This window comes from Chenopodium quinoa, unplaced genomic scaffold (assembly GCF_001683475.1).
Source record: "Chenopodium quinoa cultivar QQ74 unplaced genomic scaffold, ASM168347v1, whole genome shotgun sequence".
Lineage (NCBI taxonomy): Eukaryota > Viridiplantae > Streptophyta > Magnoliopsida > Caryophyllales > Amaranthaceae > Chenopodium > Chenopodium quinoa.
This window is the reverse complement of record NW_018742616.1, coordinates 1,330,042-1,345,712: the sequence shown is the minus strand read 5'-3', so window position 1 is coordinate 1,345,712 and position 15,671 is coordinate 1,330,042. Positions and strand designations below refer to the sequence as shown.

Sequence of the window (15,671 nt, the reverse complement as noted above, 5' to 3'; positions counted from 1 at the left end):
CTCAAAATGATGCATTTATACATCTAAAGTTTTTGTAAGCTACATCTTTGGATTCTTGAGTGGGATGTATAGCCCATTTATCAAGTGCATTTACATGATTGGAATTGTGTTCTAGTTTGGTTTTGGCCTTTTGGATGGTGGATTTGCAACCCATCGGGTTGTTAGGGTTTTTCGATGGCGGATACGGCATGGTTTTGTTACGTCATAATTTGATCAGTTATTACAAGTCGGATTCTACGGCAGGCTATGGAAAGGCGATATAAATTACAATGTACTATCGTCTTCCTCGGTAGCATGGCGAGTAGTCGGCGTATTTTGGTACATACACGAATGTGTAAGATATTGCATATTACGTATGTGATTTGTGTGGTAATCTGTGAAAGTTACGTGCTAAACTCATAGTTCAATGGACTTGCTCACACGCAACGCTGTAAAAAATGATCTTCGTAAAATGAAAACAAATTGATACTATTGCGCGCTAGAACTGTACCTTTCGTGCTCAACACAATAGACGAAAGATGCACACATATATCACACATCACCATGTCAAATGTACACTCTCACATGATCACATACACCAATGTAAAGTATGTCCTTCATAATATTACTTTAGGCACATTCCTCGTTATTATTCATATTACTCTAGTGCTTTGAATACTATGAATCCTTTGTTATCCACATTCCTCGTTATTATTCATATTACTCATAAGTTGTTGATTATAATTGTAACAATACTCTTTGTGAATGAAAAAAACTTATAATCCTAATTCTCTATTGAAATGGCTCGCTCCATTCAACTTCAAATCGAAGCTCTAATTCAACAATCTCCATATAAGTTATGCCATGCTACTTCACATAATTTTGAATTTCCATTGTTAGTTTTACTCCGAGCAACACAAAAACAACATTGATTCCATGTAAAAGAGGTAATGTGTCACTTTTGTCAAGTTTCGATAACCTGCTGCATAAGACTGGGGGATGTAATGGGTTGCCACCAGCTCAATTTTCACCTGTGAAGGCCATTGCTATGGCGAGTAGTATATATCTCGAACGCATTTATGAATGATCAAACGTGGCCATCTTTGTGATCTTCCACCTCGTAAGGAGCCACTAAATTAGAAGACGAGAATGAAAAATTAAACAATATTAGCAAAAAAGGCCGAATTACATCTTAGTTGTTCCAAAGGTTAGACTTATTTTGAGCTAATTGTGAAAATGTTGACTTATTTTTGACAATTTTTCCTAATTTTAAATTACACTTAAAAACTTTTTTTTTTTTTTTTGAATGGACTTAAAAACATTACTAACAATATTACACGTGATAATATTTTTTCTTATATAATCACCAAACATGATTGAAGTTTACTTAATTTGACCACATACACAGTTTTTATCAACATGATTTAATAAAGTTACCACCTTTAGTATATATATAACTGACCACATGATTTGTAAGTGTGATTTAAAGAAAAAAAATGTTTTTATAAACTACAATAATTGTGATGTTTCATGTATTCAACCCACTAGAAGGCTTGACCACATCACTACCAGTTTACAGTTTTTATGGAGTAATGCTTTATGATTATAAATTAAAGATTGTATGAAATTATTTGTTTAATCAACTTTAAAATAGTTATACTTACTTAGTATAATCATGTTAGTTTAGTAAAGTGAAACTAGAAAATTAGTAACTACTTGTTGTAAATTTTTATCTTTAGATTTTTAAATAAAAAAAATAAAAATAAAAATAAAATAAAATAAAATAAAAAAAACATAAAAAAAAGTAAAATTATGAATAACTTGCAATTTGCAACACATCCACTCAAATTTATTAAAGAATGTAAATGAAAAATAACTAAAAAAATTTCAAAGAATGTTTACATGCCACATGACATTTTCATCCTTTTTTTTTTATTTTTTTTTATTGCATACGCCACGTGTCACTCTCCTTTATTTGTTTCTTATTACATGCATGTCATCATTATTTTAAAAAAAAAACTATCAACAATATTTGAACATGCAACCTTTACCTCTTAAATTAAGTGTTTTTACCACCAAGCTATGTCACATTGTATATTCTATATTAAATACAAAATATTATATGTAGTGAATGAAAATATGCAAAACAAATTTAATTATAAAAAAAATTGAATCATTAATTTAAATGTATAAGTAGTATTAATAATCAACCACATGAATCACGGGGCATTGCCCAGGCCAAAATATTGAGTAGTTAAATTTTTAAAGAAGATTTTAAGAAGAAAAATGATAAACATAGCCTTTAGGCTATGTATAAGAAGCTAATAAAAGAAATATTAAGGACAAATTAATATTAATTACACCGATCTACGCGCATTTTTGTCATGAAAATTCTCAACTTAATTCCCTTTTAGAAAGTATATTTGATGATTATATATAACCCTAAGGGCTACATACATATATCATTTCCCAAAAATATTAAATGAAAAATGCTAAATCTTAAACATGAAGCTTAATTACAACAATCACACGAAATTTTATCATGCATCCAAAATTAATATAGAGTACAAATTTAAGAAACTTACTCGTATTAAATGCATACTCCAATCATTTTAGGAATAAGATATTTAATAAATCAACTTGGAAAAAGTTAGTTACATGGAAAATAACTGTAAAAAAATTCAAAAATATCACAAAAAAAACACAGAAACATCGGTAGGTGAGAAAACCAATTGAAATCAAATTCCAGAAAAATTCCGGAAAATAATTGTCGTTTGTTTGTTGGGTGTTTCATAACCAGTAATTGGATCACTGTCCAGATTCATTCAACGAACACCACACTCCAATCTTCCATCATCCAATCAAAAATCCCTTTAATCAACTGAAATTTTTAGAATCAATCAACCAATTCCCATTTCTCTCTCTTCATTTTGTTTTGCAATTTGATCAATTTCTATGATGTTCAATTCATACTTCTACTAGTTCAATTCATCCGTACAAAACCCAGAAGTTTTTTCGCCAGAATTTTTCTGGGTTTTAATCATTAAGAACTATGAATTTGGGTAGGCAGAAGAAGAACAATAGTGGTGCTTCATCTTCATCTTCTTCGCCAAATTGGTTTTCGCATTTCTGGGAATCAGCTTGCCGGAGTAAATCCCTCGCACCCAATTCTTCCGACATCCGTACGAATTCCGGCGACGGTCTTGTACGGCGGTTGGGATTGTTTGAGCTTGTTCTTATTGGTATTGGAGCTTCGATTGGTGCCGGGATTTTTGTTGTTACTGGTACTGTTGCTCATGATGCTGGTCCAGGTATAAACAATAAGTTTAGGTTTTTGAATTTTATGTTCTAATTTAGTGCATATTGTAGTTAAACTTGTTTTTTCAGGTGTTTATTTTGAGTTTTTCTGAAGTGGGTCAGTCTTATATTCAGTTTGTTTCCTGAATTGAGCTGGGTTTGATGGATTGTTTGTTGGTGAATGGTGAAATTTGCTGTGTTAATTGATTTGTAAAAAGAAATATTACATGTGGAGATGCTGCATCTTTTTGGACAACTTGAGTAATTAATGATATGGTATCTTGTATCCATTGGGACAACTTAGACTTAGCTGCGTGGCATCCCACTGCTGAACAGGTTCAAATTTGTGGCCCCTAGCCGGCGAGTCACAGCTGGGACCCATCACTGAACAGATTTATACTTCCATTTTGTTGCTATCTATGCTTTTATTCTGTTGTTTATTGTGGATTTCAGTAGACTAGTAGAGGGTTTGTGAATGATCTGGGTTTTGAGGTGGCCTTACCTTAATAATGGATTGTGTATTGCCAAGCCCATCTTAGGTAATTTCATCATGGCAACAAAGAGGAAAATACCGAATAATTAATTGATTCTGCTATTAATTTTAGTGGTCCTGATGAAGTTGCTGATACTAAAAATTTGTTTTCAAGCTATAGGTAATAACCATGCCTGTGAGCCTGTCATGGCTGTCAAGTATTTGAGTTTTCTGTTACATTTTGGGATTTTGCTATTTCTCTAAATATCAGGTTACTAGGTTAGCTGTATACTTAAAATTTGGAGCCTCAGTTAGCCAAGAAGCTCCATGATTTTGTCTTGATTTACAAGGGAAGTCATGTTAAGAATCTCTTCAGAATAGCATTAGTGACTTGGTGTGAAACAGGGGAAGGGAGTGTCCACCAAATATTAAGAAGGGGAATAGATGATCTTAGGTGGAATCATGTCGGTGACATTTTATTTTGATTAGGAATTAGTGGGAGCTGAACTATAGGTGATATGGATCAAAGTTGGGGTCATGGCAGTTTGATGGGCTTGTGTAAAATTAGAGGGTGATTAGTTAGAACTCAGAATATAACCATGTCAGAGGGTCAGAGCTGTTGATAATAGGCTTATCTAGCCTATTTATTTAACTGCCCTTAATAGGTACTAAGATTAAACTGCAATATGGGGTTAATCAACTACATGATCTTGGAGGCTGTCCCACAGATTTTACTATTTTAGTGCTCTTCATCATAATATTAATGGCAGCTTGCTGAACAATCAGTAATCTCAGTATTATTGCATTTTATTGCTGCGATTGATGCTTGATTATTTCTCTGCTTTATCTCCTAGCGGTTTTCTTGATAGTCCTATGTTACGGAAGTATCTTATCCCTGTTTACTGACTCAACCTTGTTGCATTCATGGTCTTTATTCTCTCTTGAAAGAAGGTTCAACCCTGGCTTATTTGACTTCTTTCTTTGAGCATTTTGATACATAGTTTTGGGATTTCGAATTAGTCAAATACGAAGTAATTTTGTGCTAATTAGTAAGGCACAAAAGGATTGGCATAACAAATTAACAATACTTCAAACTACATAGACAAATGTTCTCACCCAGATCTCATATATATATATATATGGCCTGATATTTCGATTCTGAGACTTGTTTGAAAACAGCATGATGTTTCTTATAGAACCAGAAGTTTACGTGAATTTCTTTTGGTTACGCAGCTGTGACACTCTGCTTCATACTTGCTGGAGTGTCATGTATACTCAATGCACTCTGTTATGCTGAGCTAGCTTCCTGTTTCCCTGCTGTTGTTGGAGGAGCATATCTGTATACATACTCCGCTTTCAACGAGCTCACTGCTTTCTTGGTGTTTGCACAACTGATGCTTGACTACCATATTGGAGCAGCTAGTATTGCAAGGAGCTTGGCCAGCTATGCCATTGCTTTACTAGAATTGTTTCCCTCTATCAAGGGAAATATTCCAAACTGGATAGGACATGGTACTAAGGATTTCTTAGGAGTTTTCTCGATTAACGTGTTAGCTCCTATCCTCTTGTTCATCCTGACAATAGTTTTATGTTGGGGTGTTGGAGAATCTTCAATTGTGAACTCATTCATGACTGTCACAAAGGTACTGTCTTTTTTTTATGATATTACTGGCAGTTGCTAAATTGCTCCTATGATGATGAAGTTATAGGATATGTTGAGTGCAAATGTTAAATGTATTTGACATAGCTGTGCACTTTTTGTTGACATGCAGGTAGTCATTGTGATTATTGTTATTATTTCTGGGGCATTTAAGGTCGATGTGTCAAATTGGGCTCCTTTTGCTCCAAATGGTTATGGCGCAGTTTTAACTGGAGCAACTGTAGTATTTTTTGCTTATGTTGGATTTGATGCTGTTGCTAATTCTGCTGAAGAATCTAAAAACCCACAGGTAAGTCATGCGAGATTGACATTGCTGACTCTATACTCTTTTATATATACATATATCCATGTATAATTTGATTCTCTGCTGATGCTTTAGAGGGATTTGCCATTGGGCATAATCGGAAGCCTTCTCATCTGCATAGGGCTATATATTGGTGTTTGCTTGGTGATCACTGGAATGGTTCCTTATAATCTTCTTGGTGAAGAGGCTCCATTGGCCGCAGCATTCACATCCAAAGGCCTAAAATTTGTCTCTGTTCTGATCAGTGTTGGTGCTGTTGCTGGGCTTACAACTACCCTTCTGGTCGGACTCTATGTTCAGGTGAATAGATGCAATGATGCATTTTTAGAATATTATGTCTTTCCTATCATTTGCCTTGGAATGTCATATCTACATAAATTGATGCTGCTGGCTCCCACTGTCTCGTTTGTGTATAATAATGGAAATGTTCTATCAACTATTCATACAAGTATGCTAATTTCCTTAGTGTTTTCTCATGTACAGTCTCGGTTATACCTTGGCCTTGGAAGGGACGGCCTGTTACCTAAGTTATTTGCTAAAGTACATCCAAAGCGGCACACTCCAATAAATTCTCAGGTCTGGGTAGGTCTCGTGGCTTCGGTCATGGCTGGACTACTTAATGTGCACGTGCTTTCTCATATTCTCTCAGTTGGGACATTGGTATGTTAGAATCTCACTGTCAAGCTTCATATTTGATCATTTTATCCATTACTGGATTTGCTTGAATTCTGAATTCTTGTTCTTCTTCAGACAGGCTATTCTGTAGTGGCTGCCTGTGTTTTATCTCTCCGGTTTGAAGAAAAATCTCCTAGTCAAGCATCAACCAGACGGTGCTCTAAATGGGCAGAAGGTGTACTGTGGCTGGTTCTGTTGGCTTGCTGTGGATTTGGAGCTGGATTAACGTATCGTTTCGGTGCTTCATTCTACTTCTTGGTCATACCTTTGGTCATAGCTATAGTTGCATTAGTGGCTCTTTATGTCCGTCAAGTGAGCATTCTCCACTATTCCATAGTAATCATCATGTATTAGTTTGCTTTAGCACCAATAGATCTCAGCATCAGTATCTAATTGCCCCCACTACCTTCCTTTATTTAAAATCAATAACTCCGAAGCATTGATGAATTCAGATTGCTACTTATGTTATTTAATCCATTTGTGTTTTCTTATCCAGGTCTATTCACATCCTCCAGGGTTTTCCTGTCCAGCAGTCCCTTTCTTGCCAGCTCTCTGCATTTTTTTCAACATATTCTTGTTCGCTCAGGTTTGCCTCATTTTGCTTCAATCACATATTTCAAATGCCTTACAATAAAAAGAAATTAAAAAAAAAAAAGATCTGTTTACTTCAGTATTTCAATCTTGATAATATTAGAAATCTTGCTTTGCAGCTGCATTATGAAGCATGGGTGAGATTTGTGGTCTTTAGTCTCATTACAGTTGGCATATATGCTTTCTACGGCCAGTTTCATGCAAAACCAAGTTCAGATGAAACCATTGTCTACCATAGGACATCTCCTGAAAGTCCACATTTGAAGTAATTCCTTTGAAGGGCTAAACAAACTCATCTACATGACAGAGCATATTGTATTCTTTTGCCCTCAGATGCTGGTGCATGCTAACGCCTGTTGATTGTCAGAGAATATGCAGCTTGATTTCAGAAAATTTTGCTGGAATTAGGTGATATTGTTGAACAATTTTACATTTTTGTACATGCCCTTATAATTAATGGTTTCCCTCGAGGTATTTATTATTTCCACAGCTTCAAGATCCCAGACTGTGGATCATGTTTGAATTCATATGTTTGATATGGTCAGATTATTTTATAGGAGTCTTGAAATCAATCAAATCTTTGTCCCAAATTACATTCTAATCAGATATTGCTCTCTTGCACGCTCTAGATCTCTTCGTTCATTAAAGATCATTTATGTGACTTGGAATGCAAAACTTCGAAGTTGTATCCATTTTTTTTTTTAATTTAAAGCTATGATGACCTTCCGAAAAAATTGCAGGCAACACCAGAGTGAAATCCAATGATTCTCCACTGACTTGCATTCTTTTTAACATTCAGCAATTCCATGTCAACAACAAAAGCATATCAAATGAGTTACTCTACATTGTTGTTGAATGGTGATTTTGAATTTTTGCACCAGTACAAAATTTATGCCAAAATTGGCTTGTGTGGCTCATTGGAAACAATAACTTCAAATACTCAGCCATAATACTCCACAGAGAGCATAATACATCAGTAGCATCACTATCTCACATGATTCAATCCTAATTCCTACGGAGTTCTTGAAATCGACAATCTTTTAGTCCCTCCTCCAGAAAACCTGGAGCAAATTGAGAAATGTCCTAATGGAAAGTATACTTTTGAACCCAAGGACTGATTTGAAAGACAAATCGTATCCATGTCAACTTGCAACTTCAGCTTGGATATACCTCCCTACTTAATCACAGACTACATCGGAATAGAATCCTATGGTTCTCCTCTGACAATCTTTGATGCTCAGCAACTCCACGTCAAAAACCTCAAACTGTTTGGCACTGAAGAAAGTTGATGGTCCCACCTGCAAATTATATATGATATCATGATCTAAGGTTAAGCAGGATATATAAGGCCCCTAAACAGGCATATGAATTGACCTAACTCAAGAACTGTCCATAGTCCTACATATTATAGTTCGACACTTTGATCTATGTGTAAGTTTTACTCAATTAGCACCACTTTTCATGTCTCAAATAGCACAAAAGATGTGAATTGTAACAATGGATAGCTCGTATGACAAGTTTTACACCCACGAAATATTAATGTAAGTACGAAAGTAAGAGAGAGCAACTTCAAGCATTAATAAACTGACCGGTGGTCCAAGTTCTGGAGGAATGATTATTCTTCTTTTACCCCCAGGTTTCATGTCACGTATACCTTCCTCGAATCCTGTCTCAAAATCACTCTATTAGAATAGATTTCAGGATCTCATTACATCCAACATCTTCAAATTTCTCACCTGGCACCAGTGCCTTAGTGCCCATCCTAATTTTGGCAGGAGCACCCTGCAAGTATGTGCTGTCAATACGGCGACCTGATTCATTGTAGCCAATGTATTGGAAAATGATCTGCATACAATATGAGGTATTCAGAGATCAGGCTTAATCCACCAAGAGATATAGTTCTTTCTCAACTCTAACAGATACAACAGAGAAAACCAGAAATCGAGTATCTTTTGGTGTACATCTTCCACCGAGAAAAATTCTAGGGAAACTTCAGTTAGTATCCATGTAATTTGAAGTACCTTATGATTACTTTGACTAATCTAATTTAGTGTCAAGGTGACTGTTCTAGTTTAGTTATAACTGCCAACGTTCTGCATATGCACAAATCAAGGAGATAAGGTGTAAGGAACAATTTAACCCTCAGGACACAAGAAACAAAAACCTGCTGGCCATCTTTCGGGCAATCACCTTTACCGACTTCAAAATCTCGGTATATGAGTCCAGAATCACGCTTTATATAATTGTCAGATGCCACCACCTTAACCTCAAAACCTGAAGAAAATACAATAGACAATATTGAAACAAGACATGGCTGCATCTGAATCATATATATGTTCCAAGAATGTTGGTGCAAAGCAAACCTTCTCTGATAAAACTTGGAAAGTCATCAGGAGCATTGTTTTCTCTTTGTATCCGCTTATTCTGCTCTAGCAAGCGCCTTTCATCATATGGATTCTTAGTCTTTGTTTTACCATAAGAATATAAAGTTGGAAAAGAACTAGATGTCACAAACATGACAAGCATCATCCTTCTCAACGTTTTCTCTTCCGACAGCACTTTACTGTCATTCTGTTCACTGCATAACCATTTAGCAACCAATGAAGAAGTGGAATACAGAAATAGAGATTCATACTTTCAACACATTTTCTTTCTTTTAGACTAATAGTTGGACTTAAAGAAGATGCTTGCAAAGGCACCAGCAATAACATGAGCAGGATTTCAACAAGAGCACCAGCATAGAGCAGATGTAAGTGAAACATTTAATTTACCACTTACCTATTTTGCTCTAAACTACAACTTGGTTTGCTTGGATGGCAGCAAGATATTTGCTTTCTCGAGAAAAAAGAGTGCTTGAGTGTAGGGCAATATGATGGCACATTATCTGCAAGTCGAATTTGCAAAGTAATGAGAAACTCACAGTGCCCCCTTTGATGATTGAAATACACTAATCACCAATTTCTTATACCCTCTAGGCCTCTACATTCACTAAAACAACTAACACTTCATCCTGTCACTCCAACTGCATTTTCAAAGAATGGTGACATGTGACAAGCTTTTGCACTTGCATCAAAGTCCATGTAATACATATTACCTCCGTCTGAATTTAGTAGTCACTACCCGTCAAATTACACTATCAACGTGACAATAATCAATTCCGGCCCGAGGAAATTACAATAATTTAACAATTCACCAATAACCCCCCCCCCCCACCACGTTGATCTTCTCCTATTTGGCAACTTCAAAGTTTCCAATCCAAGACAAATTAAGCTGGGTAATGGGTATAATAAGTTGAAGCATATACAAATTACAAACTACAGAATTTGAAGGAAAAAAAAAAATTCACAATGTAACCATTGAATTGCAAATATTCAAACATTATGTATTTATATTGAAACATAAAGTTAACAAAAGTTGATGCATTCTATGAATAGGTAAACTGTGGCAAAAGGCTGTGAAATGCACAAACAAAATTAAACTAACAACTAGGAATTTTGTGCTTCACATGATTATAGAACTCATAGAAATTGCATACCCAAAAAAAAAGAATACAGAAATTGAACAGAGACAGGGGAAGAGAAAGACTTACAAGAGAACAATGGTTTGGATTGAAGGGAAGAAGGTGATGAGAAAATAATCATGGCTTTTAAACCAAGAATTTCTGTTAATATTCTGGGGAAATCTGCTGACAGCAGTTTGCTCTTGTTATCTTCATTCAGATCATTTTTTCTCAGGTAAGCCCTCCAGCTATTGTGTATTTACACTCCGCACCCTCCATTTATTTTACTTACACCTTTTTTTCCTAATTAAAAGTCTCATTTCTTCCGAAAAATCTCATTTAACCTCTATCTTGCTTCATATTACTTGATACAATTTTAATCAATCAGACCTTATGAGTTATTTTTGATCACCATTAATCATCTAAATCCCGTATTCTGTTTATTATATTCACTTTTAATCAACCAAACTCCACTATCTTACTTTGTTAATTCAACCACTAAAACAAAAGGTAAACAAAACTTATATTAGTGGATTGATGGAGTATCCAGTTTTAAGTCACCTATAAAGAAGACATTAAAACGCACCGTACCATTATAAATTTATAAGTATTCCAAATTTACAGAGGCATTTTGTTATGTTGTAGCCTCTTACCTCTATTGTCTCGGATAGAGCATGTTAGGTTGTGTCAATTCTCATATTATTTTAAATAAACTTTTGTAGATCCTGCACAATTGCACATGCATGAAACACATTTTTGCCCCCTTAATTCCTTTATTTTCCTCCCTATAAAGACTCCCTAACCTACGTCATTAGTGTATCATTCTTACTCCTTGTAAATTAAGCAACCTCGAACATGATGTAACTAGCAGCTATCTATTAAGCCGCCTCATTTGCTTCTCTAAAAATATGATAAAAACTACTCCGTAATCAGAACACAAGAATTATTAAATTTTGGATACACAAATTTAATAATCAATATTACGAATTTAGGCCGAGTCAAAAACCAGTTATTAGAATAAATAATACTTTTTTTTTTTTTTTTTTTGAGGAAAAGAATAAATAATACTTCGTACTTGGTAAATAATAACATTCTACTAACTAGTTTTTTCCTAGAGAAAAAAAAATAAAAAAAAATAAAAAAATACTTGTAGTTTAGGGCAAGAAAGAAGAAAATCGGGAATTAGAATTTGGAAGACTAAAATTGGATCAAATTGAGAGCGAGAGAAAAGATGGCCCAGCCAAGCAAAGAGCCATGCAAGAAACAAGCCTGTGACATTCAATCTTGTTTATCCAAGAACAATTTCAATCCTAAAAATTGTATTGATGTCATTCTAAAGCTTCAGAAATGCTGTGAAAATTGCAATTATGATTCTACCCATTGTGCTTCTCTCTCTGGTCTTCTCAAGCAACATGCCAAGCCTTCTAAATAAAGGGTATGCCTTTATTTTATTTTATTTTATTTTTTAAAAAAAAAATTTAGTTATTTTATTTTTGCTGATTTTTCTGTGTAAAAGTTTTAAATTTGTTGAATTGTTTGAGGGTTATGGTTGATTTTGTGGGTTTGATTGAGTTTCTTTGATGATTATGTTAATACCCATTTGATGCTTCTGATGAAAGTTATTGAATTTCTGTGTTTTTGTTGATTTGGTGAGTTGATATTATGTGATTGTCTTATTTTTGAATCTTGCTGTCTAATTGAAATTAATCTAAGCTGCATGTGCAATTGCTTTGGTGGGTGTAATTAGAGGAGGAATTAGGATTGTATTCTCCCTTGTTTTGATCCTAGAAGTATATTGAAGCCGGAAGGGCCATAGGGTAGATAAGTTCTGGCTAAGATGATCCGTGTTATCGGGTGCTTGTAAAGTCGTAGAGATTTGGCTAATGCTTTGATATTGATCTTAGAGATACCAATATTTTAAGGAGATGGACAATGTTGTAAGCTGTTTGAAACATTGAATTATATACAATTTAATTGAGAAAAAGAAGCATAGTGGAGTGTTGTAAGCTGGAGAATTACTATAAAGTAATGAGAGATTGAGACTGATATGTTGTTAAGGCTCCTTATCCTATGATATGGCGAAGAAAGAGATTAAGGACATCATGGATGAGAGCAATATGGGCAGTTCAGTTACAACTGTCATGGAGAATTTTATGTTTATTAATTGTCGAAAAGAGCTCTGGCTAGATCTTTGATTCAAGAGGGAGGAGTCTCATCTTAGGGCCCCCTTTTTTGTGTTCCAAAAGCTCCTTAAGGGGAAAATACAGTGAGGTTGTTTTCATCTTTCCATCATGAAAGTGTGGAATCTCAAATCAGAAAGGCATGAAGCAGTTAATATCTTAGAAAACGAGGTTCATCTTAGCAAGAAGTGATGAACCTCCAAAAAGTGATGCTCATCTAATCTCCAATTAATATGCTTGCTTAGGGTCTGGAATCACAAATCAGTATCATTAATTGATACAAAATTAGGTGTCAAATTGATACTGTGTCATGTCATGTGTCTGGGAGGTTATAGCATGAAGGTGGCTAGTGATATTGGTAATTCTACCTCCTCTCAGCTTTTATTGAGGTTTTCCTCAGCTACCAAGCGTTGCAGAAAGCTCTGACAATCTCACTACCTTACTAGGGTCCATGTATCTAGGTTTTACTACGCCTCAGCCAAATAATTTGAGGGAGTTTCAGTCTAATACGAAGTATAAGGAATGTGTTAGTGTATTCTCTCTCAGTTGAGCATCTGTGCAACCAATAGCTGTAGTGTTTTCTACTTGTTCCATTGCCCCTAAGTGTCAGAGAAGAAAGGTAAATCTCTTGGTATGTGTAGCATGTGTGGATAGTCTAAGCCTATTAGTAATTTATTTCAATCGAATCTAAGGCCTATTACATACTTATAACTTTATTTCAATCAAAGCTGAAGCCTTTTGGCAGTTGTCAATTATAAAAACTCTCGGTGCTTGATCTTCAGTGTCAGCTAGTTAGCAAATTAGCTGTTATGACTCAAGAGCATGTTCTTTAAATTGGGGATAGCATTATTATGGGTGACTTGTTATAAGTTTTGTTGCGACTTGCAAGAGTGGTGTTATTGTCATGTATGTTTGTCAAGAGAGGAAGGGTTATGGTGGGTCATTTGATGTGTATGTATGTGGTATTTTACTAAGTATCTTTCTAATACCAAATTTCTTCTATATCCTACTGTGAATCTGTGATTGAGTATGTTGATGCATGTGTTTGTTATGCTTTCTCATGTTGACTGTGCATAATTTGTGGAATCTCTTTGAACTGCAGTGAATCATGCAGACGAGCAGAATGCAAGTTAGCAAAAGATTTACAAGACACTTGAAGTCATAGTATAGGTTTTTTTTTTTTTTTTTTTTTTGACGACATAGTATAGTTCACAATACTGAATATCATCTAATAGATACTCTGTATATCAATATGAAGCCAGTAAAGTTTGCAGCCTTGACGAACATCATTGAGCTTTTTCACTGATGCTGCTTGGAAGGCTTCTGCAGTTAGTGTTGTATTTAGACAATTTCTTGTCAGCTGCCAGAAAGATCAGTTTTAGGAGAAAGATAACCAGATAAGAACTTTGAGTGACAACTCTGTCCCTCTTAATCAGAATTTTTTCTACTGCCATTTAATTTTGGTCTAACTCTACAATTAATTTATTTCTTGATAAGTTTTGATGATAGCCGTTATTAGTAAGTTAGTTCTCCGTAATACTAGTGGTAATTTAAACGGTAATTTATAAAGTATGATAAAGTGGAACGCGCCGTGTGACACTAGTTTTAAGAAAAAGAAAGACTTTGACGTTATATATGGGTATGTGAAGTTGACTACGTAATCATCTTAACAAACTCATGCCCAACAAAACAAATTTGTTTCCTACATGTGTTATTCGTTCTTTTTTTTTTTTTTTTTTTTTTTTTTTTTTTTTTTTTTTTTGGGGATTTTATTTTAAAGTACTAACCTTTTTTCAAAATTGTTTTATGATTTGTTATTTTTATTTTTTGATTTTTTTAAATCTAAACTTTTCTTTTTAAATTCAAAAACTTTTATTCCTTTTTTTCCTCTATTTCTAAATTATAATCAAATATATTGTAATTTTGGTTGTGAGAGAGGGATAATTTGGTCCAATAAATTTATGTACCAAAATTTCCCTTCTCTTTAAAAAGGTATATAAATCTGGCGATTTGGGGTGATTGAAAATTGAGGTTAATGTTGAAATCTATGTTATAATTGTAGAGTAAGTTGATGAGGTTTCTCCAAAAACCTCAATCCTAATAACTTTCACTTCTACTATTTTTATTATTTTTCCTAATAACACACATACTTTCCATTTTAATTAATATTACAAAAAATAAAAAAAAAATAAAAAAAAATACACAAAAAATTACCTATTTTATTAATATTTTTCTCATTTAGCTTCTTATATATAGCCCTTACGGTTACATATAGCATTTTCCTTTATTATATCATCCAATAAAATTCATTTCAGAAACCCCAATAATACAAGGAATCTATATTACTATTGCACATTTTTTTCCTAACTTTTCCACAAGACACTTGAAAATCAATCTTTTTATATATATTTTTTTAATTTTAGGAAACGTTAGGGCGCACAACACTTGAAAATAAATCTTGAAAATCAATATTTAAATTATGTGTACTTCATTTTTTTTTAAAAAAAAAAATATAACCACCATATGGTCCACTATTTTCAATCATAATTGTTTTTCTTTTATATTTTTAAAAATCACTCAATAACCACCTTTTTATTAATCTAATAAGTATCAAAACAAAAATAACATGTTTTCTACGCGTGGCCGATTGATACACAAAAAACACTAACTAGGTAACCCGTGTTGGAGTAAACTCTGACTGATTAATCTCTGCCGACCAAGTAACCCTTAATCGATTTAGTATCTCCTCACCGATTAACCCTTGACTGACCGAGTAGCCCTAACCGAGTAGCTCCCGATCGAGTAATCTTTGACAGATCGAGTAACCCCTAAACAAATAACCCAGCCACATATAAAACTTTGTGAAACATAAAATTTATACATTATGTTTTTTATGTGACTAGCCACAACGTATGACTACTTGCAAAAGAACAAAGTAACCTTTACAACATGACTAATATATCAAATAATCGTTCAATAACTACCTTATTATTAATTCAATAATCATCGACACA

At 34.1% G+C, this 15,671-nt stretch overlaps 3 protein-coding genes across 3 annotated transcripts; 2 read left to right on the top strand and 1 right to left on the bottom strand.

Moving 5' to 3' along the window:
• Positions 1-2,623: 2,623 nt before the first annotated feature.
• Positions 2,624-7,608, top strand: LOC110721522 (cationic amino acid transporter 9, chloroplastic-like). The gene is made up of 8 exons (XM_021900690.1): positions 2,624-3,290; positions 4,982-5,391; positions 5,521-5,697; positions 5,788-6,012; positions 6,196-6,372; positions 6,463-6,699; positions 6,884-6,973; positions 7,098-7,608. The coding sequence occupies exons 1-8, from the start codon at positions 3,032-3,034 to the stop codon at positions 7,245-7,247; spliced, it is 1,725 nt and encodes a 574-aa protein (XP_021756382.1). The 5' UTR covers positions 2,624-3,031; the 3' UTR covers positions 7,248-7,608.
• A 192-nt stretch (positions 7,609-7,800) lies between these two features.
• Positions 7,801-10,723, bottom strand: LOC110721523 (peptidyl-prolyl cis-trans isomerase FKBP20-2, chloroplastic-like). The gene is made up of 7 exons (XM_021900691.1): positions 10,568-10,723; positions 9,757-9,862; positions 9,342-9,556; positions 9,143-9,252; positions 8,715-8,823; positions 8,568-8,644; positions 7,801-8,276 (listed from the first exon to the last, which is right to left on the bottom strand). Exons 1-7 carry the CDS (start codon positions 10,617-10,619, stop codon positions 8,157-8,159), a joined length of 789 nt encoding a protein of 262 aa, XP_021756383.1. The 5' UTR covers positions 10,620-10,723; the 3' UTR covers positions 7,801-8,156.
• Positions 10,724-11,527: 804 nt separating this feature from the next.
• On the top strand, positions 11,528-14,400 carry LOC110721521 (cx9C motif-containing protein 4-like). The gene is made up of 2 exons (XM_021900689.1): positions 11,528-11,912; positions 13,760-14,400. Exon 1 carries the CDS (start codon positions 11,709-11,711, stop codon positions 11,907-11,909), a length of 201 nt encoding a protein of 66 aa, XP_021756381.1. The 5' UTR covers positions 11,528-11,708; the 3' UTR covers positions 11,910-11,912; positions 13,760-14,400.
• Positions 14,401-15,671: the final 1,271 nt, after the last annotated feature.

Excerpts from the sequence above, each read along its gene's own strand:
- LOC110721522 (XM_021900690.1), top strand. The coding sequence starts at position 3,032 with ATGAATTTGGGTAGGCAGAAGAAGAACAATAGTGGTGCTTCATCTTCA. Across the intron at positions 6,013-6,195 it reads TGGTCGGACTCTATGTTCAG|TCTCGGTTATACCTTGGCCT; the intron begins GTGAATAGATGC and ends TCTCATGTACAG. Across the intron at positions 6,974-7,097 it reads ACATATTCTTGTTCGCTCAG|CTGCATTATGAAGCATGGGT; the intron begins GTTTGCCTCATT and ends CTTGCTTTGCAG.
- LOC110721523 (XM_021900691.1), bottom strand. The coding sequence starts at position 10,619 with ATGATTATTTTCTCATCACCTTCTTCCCTTCAATCCAAACCATTGTTC. Across the intron at positions 9,863-10,567 it reads ATCCAAACCATTGTTCTCTT|ATAATGTGCCATCATATTGC; the intron begins GTAAGTCTTTCT and ends TTCGACTTGCAG. Across the intron at positions 8,824-9,142 it reads GCCCGAAAGATGGCCAGCAG|ATCATTTTCCAATACATTGG; the intron begins GTTTTTGTTTCT and ends TATTGTATGCAG.
- LOC110721521 (XM_021900689.1), top strand. The coding sequence starts at position 11,709 with ATGGCCCAGCCAAGCAAAGAGCCATGCAAGAAACAAGCCTGTGACATT.